Here is an 8485-nt window from a genome sequence, read left to right on the forward strand (position 1 = left end):
TGGATGATTCTATGAGAAAACATTAGCTGCCTGGTTGAACGATAAACCCCATTTTCTTAAGCCGTATGTGGAAATCCATTGTACCTTTCAGTGTGTGGTTACTGAACACTCACTGGCAATTTCAGGAACTCTGAGCTCAGAGACATTTCTCCTCTTTGAAGAAGTGCAAGAAAAAAAGTCTTGAGACTATCCCTGTTTTGGCTGCGGTTTTCTTCCTTTAAAAAAAAAAAAATGCAGTTCCCTAGGAATAAATGGGCTTGTTTTTCCATCTTGAGTACAGCAGAAGTGCAGCCTCCAGCTCTACTTGGTAATGGAAACTTTCCTCCCTGTACTTGAGCCCAGATTGAGTGTAGGTGAAGGGTGAACACAGTACAATGGCCAAAGCAGCTCCAGCCTGGAAATATCCGTTGAGGAGGGGCAGGGGGTGTTCTGGGATTTTTGCAAAAGAGATTTCTGTCAACCCCATACAACTGAGCTCAGTCCTAGTCTATTTTCACATTTCCTGTTTCAAATTTCATCATTTGAAAATTATCATTTTCATAATGATTTATTATTTTTCTTGTTGTTCCTTTTGCCTGAAATCTCTTCCCTCAAATGTCCACAAGACTTGTTCCCTTACCTCCTTCCGAGGGAGGTATTCCTTGACCATCGAGATTTAAAATTGCAAAACCTCTCTCCCACCAATATGCCTTACTGCCTTTCCTGTTTCACGTTTCTTCATTGCACTTATTGCCATCTAACATGCAATACATTTTACTTGCTTATTTTATTATTTTCTGTCTCTCCCCTTCCCGCTGAATGTTAGGGCAGAGATTTGCATCTGTACTGTTTACTGTGTCTCCCAGCACCCACAATAGTGCCTGGTACATTACAGGTGCTCAGTAAAAATTTGTCCAGTGAACGCATGAATAATATAGCATTGTGGCTGTGGGCACAAGCAAACCTTAATTAGAACCTGGGTGCCATCTCTTATTAACTATGTGGCTCTGGACCACTTTCTTAAGCTCTCTGAGCCTCAGTTTTCTTCATCTGTGAAATGGGATTGATAATAGTGTCCACCCCTTAGGGCTATGTGATGATTACATATATTGAGCCTGGGCACAAAGTAGAAGCTCAATAAATTAGCCATTATCATCACTTCTTCAGATAAAGTTGGTTCTTGCCACACTCAGTATTTCCTACTACAGGTAAATCCTAGCTCAAGAGTGCTACATTGGGGGAATCAGGCATTTCTTGTTTTATAACAGTGAGAGGTTTATTAAAAAAAAAAAATGCTCCTGGTTTAATGTTTCCTCACCTAGAAATGGAATCAGGAGAGGGAAGGGAAAGAAAACGTGGACAATTGAGAAGAAAGTTAACCAGGGATGGCTCTGTCTTTCTGTGAGTTTCCCTATCTCCTAAAGTGTCATTCTGCTAATCAGAGGTAATCGTTTCCGACCGGGGGATTAAAAATGTTCTGCCTGTCATGCTAGCCTTGTCCACATATGCAGTGTGAATGACATCACAGGGGGATGAACTCTGGCTTACTGGAGGAGAGGGCCCGATGAACTTACCATGCAGATTCATACAACCGAGTGGAAATCATCAGAGCCTGTGCATTACAGATGGGGGCAGGGTGGGGAACTGACTGTGCCTTATGACCACAGAGTTTTTATCTTTTCTCCAAGACCTCTCCTTGCACTCAGAAAACCTTCTCAATAAAGAACTTTTCCTGCCCTCAGCCCACCACTCACCACCCGAAAGCAGGTACAAGGGACTCACTTGAATGCCCAGAAGTTCAAATAAAAACATACTGTATTCTAATAGCTAAGGGAAAAAGTAAACCCAAACTTCCTCTTGACTTAAGAGATATCAGAACAAGTCTAGAGAAAGAAAACTAGACTATGGATTACAGCTGTGAGAATGAAGCCCAGTAGATCTGCCATTCTGGAAGTCTCCTACAAATCATCCCGTTGGAAACCTGGGAGCCTAAAACAATACATCTCCTTCCTGCTTTGTGCTACCTGCACCAAGGATTCTTCCAACACAAAAAATGCACCCCACATCCCATTTAAGCCTGCAAGTAACCAATGCTCCAGGTCTCTCTTCTTCCCTAAGTCACTCAGTGAATGAATGAGTAATACAACATTGCGGCTGTGAGCACAAGCAAACCTTAATTAGAACCTGGGTGCCATCCCTTATTAACTATGTGGCTCTGGACCACTTACTTAAGCTCTCTGAGCCTCAGTTTACTTCATCTGTGAAAAGGGATTGATAATAGTATCCAACCCTTAGGGCTATGTGACAATTATAGATATTAAGCCTGGGCACAAAATAGAAGCTCGATAAATTATCATCACTTCTTCAGACGGAGGAAGTCTTAGCGTTTTCAAGTGCTAATCAGCTGAAGAGAGAGGAAATAAAAGAATACAAAAGCCTGGAGGATCTCTTTGAAATTTGCTCTGGGTTAAGGTGTGTGGAGAAAGAGTTGAATCCTGTTGGCCTGTAAGGCTTTTCAATAACAGGGTCTGGGGCTATTCTCTTTTCTCCCACACTCTGGGTGAAAGCTGGGGGTGTCCATGCACACTCTGCATAGCAAGAGAAATCATCCTGAGTGGGGTGGGGGGGACAGAGGTTCTAGGGGGGCAATTGCAGTCAGCAGCCACTTTCCTTGGACCAGTGCACCTAGGTGTATCTTCCCACATCTGATCCCCCTGACAAAGACTCTCTCCTTGACCAAACTTTAGTCAGGCTCCTGAGCCCTCTTCTCAACTAGGTCTCTACCTTGGGCTTTTGTGACTGTCCCTGCAGAGTCCAGTTTTAACAAGAATCCTGCTAAGCCATTAAGAGAGAAACTCCCACCCTCCATATCTGACCAAATTCCTCACCATCCGCCTTTGATGTCTTAGTCCTTAGCCTGACTTCAGCAAGAGTCCCCCTGCCCTTGATGGCTCCTCTTACTAACTTTCCATCCACTGACGCCCCTGCCCCAACCTGCTCCTTGGCCATAAACTTCCACTTGTTCTTATTGTATCTGGAGTTGAACCCCATCTCTTTCCCTATCGTGATAGTCTTGAAGTTTATTGCAATAGTCCTGAACAAAGTCTTCCGTACTGTGTTAATTTTTTTCTCTAAAACCCCTTGTGCTTGGAGGCCCCTCCTGCCTAAGACTGGCTCAAGTGCAGTGTGGAACCCACACAGATGTTCTTTCGCATGCTGGAACTGGCTCCTGTGGCCCCCCAGAGGTTCTGAGTCTCCAGCATCCCTCCCCTCAAAAAACTTTCAACTGCTTTCATAGCCCAAGGAATCCCAGGGACCCTTGGAAGAAATGCCTGCTCTAGGAATATCGCAGCTCATGTCTGCTCTGCACATCTCAAAGGGCCCCAGCCAAGAGTGGCCACAGTGGTTAGGGGTATAAGTAAGGAAACCACCAGTTTTGGAAGATACACACAACAAAAGGAAACAGTAGACTCCAAGTCAGCTCTAACCAATGTTTATTCTGCATTTACTATGTGCCAGGCACTATGCTACATGTTTAAAATGTTATCTCCTGTAATCCTCATAACATCCCATGACATAGATATTATCCTGATTGTATTAATGATGATACTTGAGGAGGTTAAGTGGCTTGTCCAAGACCATCCAGCTAAGTGAGTGTCAGAGTAGGGGTCTAAACCCACTCCTCAGACCCTCAGGCCGGTGCCCTTTCCCGTGCCTCCCCCTGTGTGTGTGGAGTGCCTGCTCACCCAGCTCAGGGCACCCAAATCCTACTCGTCCGTAGGGTCCAGCTCACAGACCACTTCTTTCATGAAGCCTTTTCTGATTTCCATAGCCAGAAGTAATCTTTCCTCCTCTGAATTCCCACAGCACTCTCCTTGTACCACTTTAAAGACACTTTCCACATCCTGTCTTGATTTATTGCTCGTGTATATCTGATCTCTACTACGCGCTCTGAGCATCTCCAGGGAAGAAGCCCCACGACTCTTTGCCTGTCCCCACAGTGCCTCACCAAGTTCTGTGGATATGTTCAGTAACCATTTAGGAATGAATGAATGAACAAATGGAATTACATGTGTACAGAAAGTCATAAGATTATCAAATATAACTGTAACAACATTGATCTTTATTAGGAGAAATAATGATTAGAATACTGAGTAGATTTTTTTTCTTATGGTTAATGCTGGAAAAAACAATGAAGGGGTGCCTTGGAAAACCTTCTTCTTGAGAAACGTAAAGCCAGCTAGTGATTCCAACAGGCCCTACAGACAAGGGAGGTAGTTCTAGATGGTATACATTAAGTTACTCAAATCGGACACATTAGATAGGATGGGTCACCTGAGAAGTTTCTCACTGACAAACATTCTCTGCTTAAGGAGATATGGAAAGAATTCTCTTTCTCTCTCTCTTCTCCCTCTCAACTAAGAGGTTTCCTAAATGGAGAAGCTCACCTTCCCAAATTCCAGGTGGTCTTATCACTTTATGTCTATGGTGATAGCACTCTCTGGATAGACACCACTCCATTCTAATGAACAAACATTTTTGAAAGTCCACTATCAGTTAACTGTTTCAATTCCTCTCTTTAAAAAAAGAAAGCAAACAAAAAAACCCCTCTTTTTCCTTATGTCAATCCCCAAAGCACTTTGCTACTTCTCAAGGCACTCGTTAATTTTATCCTGCTCTGATACAGCCACGGACACTTAGCTCTCACTAAGACAGCATGGTGTACTCTTTCACCACTGCATACCCCAGAGCCAGCACAGAGCCAGCCACGGGCTGATGCCCCCTTCACTGTGCTCTAGTACTTAACAGCATTTGGCAGCTAAGTCCTGGGGCTTCAGGGGATAGTGGAAAAATACAGGATTTGGATTCAACTACAACCAGGTTTGAATCCTGGCCATACCATATACTAACTTTTCACCCTAGAAAAGTCACTTAATTTTATAAGCTTCATTTCTTCACCTGTAAAATAGGGATATTAATACTTAGAAAAATTGTACCAATTTGGTATTATCAGAAATATGTGTGGAAAGTACGCAGCACAGTGCCTGGCACATAGCAAGTTCCCCACAAATGACAGAATGAAAAAAGCACCCAACCAAGATTATAAAATCCCAAATTCTAAACCTAGATTTCCCACTGGGTGATCCTAGGTAAGCCACTTTGTCTCTCCCTGGGACACAATCTACTCATACGAATTTTGCAAGGACCAAGTTGATTGACAGCAACTATAAAGCACCTAGTAAATTACCTCTCCCATTGCAAATGTTCATTCCAAACATTCCTTCCTCCCTTCCCTCTCTTCAACCAGTCACCTGCCAGCCTTTACAAAGAAAGAGAGAATCAATTGTATAACACTGGCCCTATTTCTTCCTTGAATCTTGTTTAGCTATAGTTTACCCAAGATTCCAGAAGTGAGAAGAGAAATTGATGTTACGTCAATGAGTCATCATTTACAGCCCAGTTCCTGAGCTGCCTCATAAAACAGTGAACTCCCTGGCACTGACAGTCAAGAAGAATAGAACCTTCAGAGGAAATGGGCTATTGGTAGTGAGGAGTAGGAGTCACATGCATCAAGAGGAGGGGAGAACTGAGTCACCACTGAGGCATCTTCCTCCTCAGAAAGCTGTGATTCAGTGTGAGTCGAAACTCAGAATACAGATAGACCCTGTGACTTGGGGTAACACTGGATGGGTCTTCCTTCATTTCTACAGCTGCAAATAGGGACACACAGCTACCCTGGTCATGTATCCTAAGACTGAAGCCACAGCTGAAAGACCCTGTATGGATACCATTAGCTATTAGGATCCTCATATTACTTCTCAGCATACAGGGTTGTCTTTACCCATAGTTGAGGAATATGTGCATTTATGAGATAATGTCACCTCAAATCAGTTTTAGAAATCGGAAAGGCTTAAATAAATAAATATCTTAAATGAGATTGTATGGGGAAAATTGTTTTGAAAGATGGTAAGATTCTATACAAAGTATTTATCACTATACTTCAAAAATTTTTTTAAAAAATATTGTATTTCCAATACAGATTTTGAACTATTTCAAATGTCTCTAATATTGGTGGGAACAAGGCTTAAATAAATAAATATCTTAAATGAGATTGTATGGGGAAAATTGTTTTGAAAGATGGTAAGATTCTATACAAAGTATTTATCTCTATACTTCAAAAAATTTTTTTTAAAATATTGTATTTCCAATACAGATTTTGAACTATTTCAAATGTCTCTAATATTGGTGGGAAAAAACTGATGAATCCATCCTAACAGTTTTTTTCAAATCACTTGGTTTGAAAAAGGTACAACCAAGGAAAAAGCTTGTGTTTATACTGAGCTCTTGGAATAAGGTCTGGGTCACAATCAGCAAAAGTCAGAAGTGGGATCCTGATCTCTGCCCTCTTTAATCAGCCCTTTTAGACTTGGAGTCTAAGAAGTTCCTTATCTGGCACAGGTTCAACAGATTTGGTCATGTCTACAAGCATTTTCATTTTCTTGTCCCAAGGGCCTATGCCAGGGCTTTTCTGGGGACTCAGATTCTCCAACCAGTGCCAAGAATGCATAACCTCAGCTCCCAACTCTGCAGATAAATGATCCACCCACTCCTGCTCTTTCTGCCTGGACCAGTGCTGACAGACAGAAGCCACTGGGGCTGGGCGACCTACCTCCCAGCACCTCGCAGTCGCTGTCCATGCTGTCATGTACGCCCGCGAAGATGTTGGCCAGGGTGGACTTGCCCACCCCCTGCTCCCCTATGAGCACCACCCGGTAGTAGGTGTTCCCCGACTCGGAGGAGATGACTGAGTCTGTGGAGTCGGAGGACCAGCTCCGGCGGCAGTGGTCCTCAGGGGTGGCAGAATGGCGGTGGCGGTGGTTATACTGATGGGGCTCTTTCTGGACCATGAGATGCCTGCCATCGGCCGGGATGCTCCAGCGCTGCTGCTGTGGCTGCATGCCCACAGTGCCCTGGCGCATGGTGACATTATTCAGAGTCATCGTTGGGTCCTGGGGAGCAAAGCAGCCAAGACGCCAGCATTAGTAAGCAAGAGTGAGAGCTCAGGGGGCTCAAACACACACTCATCAATGATATTAGATGAGGGAAGAACCAAGTATCCCTAATATAAGGAACACCAAAGAAACAGTCCCAAACCCCAGTAAGCTAGGCTTTCAACATGGCACACACACCCCACAACGTTAGTAACCAGCTCCTCAGGCAGACTGTCATTTGCAAAAAGAAAAAGTACCATTAACATTGCCCACTGTCCATGGGCTTCCTCCATCCTCAAAGAAGCCTTGGGATCCCCACTCGGAGCTGGCACAGAGGCAGCTGGAAGGAACCAACAGCGTCCAGAGATGGCTTGCAAGGCAACAAGTTGATATTGCTGGGGACCAGCTGGCCTGGTTAGCTACTCTGGTCTAAATGCAGTTCTTAACTGCATCAGCGTCCAGCAGGCTTTTGTGCCTCAGTGTGAAACACGTGGCAATGACATCACTCCCACTGGCTGGACTGGACAGGCACTTATTGGAACTTCCATGTTTAGTAAAGTCGCCCTGATGCTCTCCAGCTGCCTGAATAGACCGTTATTGGAGGAGGGGAGATTTCTGTTTGAGGTTTATGCCCAGCTCTGCCCTCTTGCCTACAGATACCGTGTTTAAAAAATCCCAGCCCCAAGCCTAGTCGTTCTGGCAGGCACGTGACCTGCTCATGCTCAGATTTATCAAATTGGCAGATAAAGTGCTTCACTCTTATTCAAACCACGTCCACCCCAAGAGTTCTTCAATTCAACTCAGATTCCCACCTTCTCGGAGCACATCAGAAATCCAAGCTCTCCTAAGTGACATTCAACAACTTAGCTACAACTTTCTCTTTGCAAGACTGCCTCGCCCTGCAGGGAGGGCTGTTCTCCCAGGCTATGTGAGATAAAGTAGAGGCATTCACGTTTGCATCAGCAAGATCCCCGCGTAAGAGGGAGAAAGGCACAGACTATCCTCTCTCCACGCTCATCCCAACCCCTCGGCCACTAACCAGGGCGACCGACCGGTTTTTTTCATTTTAAAAGCAGCGACTTAGGGGGCCGACTTGCATTCAAACAACAAAAGCATGAAGCGTCCCTCCGGCTGGCTGCCCTCTGACCCCCTGATCCTTCTGCACTGAGCTGAGGAACCTGCTGGTGGGAAGCGGCTCCCCTGCACCTGAAGCTCTGCCCTCTACCCGCAAGCAGCAGCGCGGCCGCACCCTGCAGGCTTCTTTGCTCAACTTCCAAAGTTGTGCGGGCGGGAAACGCCCACTCCCCCGGCCCTCCCCGCGGCGCTGGGACAGCCCCTCCCGGGCCATCCCCCTTACTTGGCTCGGTGCGTGCGCCGTCGGTCGGCCCGGGGACGCCGCGCGGGGACGCTCCGCGGTGCCCTCCGCCCGTGCCGCTGCCCGCAGCCGCCGCGGCCCCGCGCTTATAGCGAGCCCGGCCGACCCGCCGCCCGCTCTTCCGTGACGTCCGCGCCCC

The 8485-nt window shown here is 45.7% G+C and overlaps 1 protein-coding gene across 1 annotated transcript in view; it reads right to left on the bottom strand.

Annotated features, from left to right (window-relative positions):
- The window catches only part of GEM (GTP binding protein overexpressed in skeletal muscle), an 11459-nt gene extending 4146 nt beyond the window's left edge, over positions 1–7313 (bottom strand). Inside the window, exons 1-2 of the mRNA XM_008580329.1 lie at positions 7229–7313; positions 6650–6989 (exon numbers count right to left, since the gene is read on the bottom strand). Of these exons, the coding sequence (XP_008578551.1) occupies positions 6650–6989; positions 7229–7264 (376 nt within the window). The 5' untranslated portion in view covers positions 7265–7313. The remainder of the gene's footprint in view (positions 1–6649; positions 6990–7228) is intronic.
- Positions 7314–8485: the final 1172 nt, after the last annotated feature.

Source organism: Galeopterus variegatus, unplaced genomic scaffold (assembly GCF_000696425.1).
Source record: "Galeopterus variegatus unplaced genomic scaffold, G_variegatus-3.0.2 Scaffold2066, whole genome shotgun sequence".
Taxonomy (NCBI): Eukaryota; Metazoa; Chordata; class Mammalia; order Dermoptera; family Cynocephalidae; genus Galeopterus; species Galeopterus variegatus.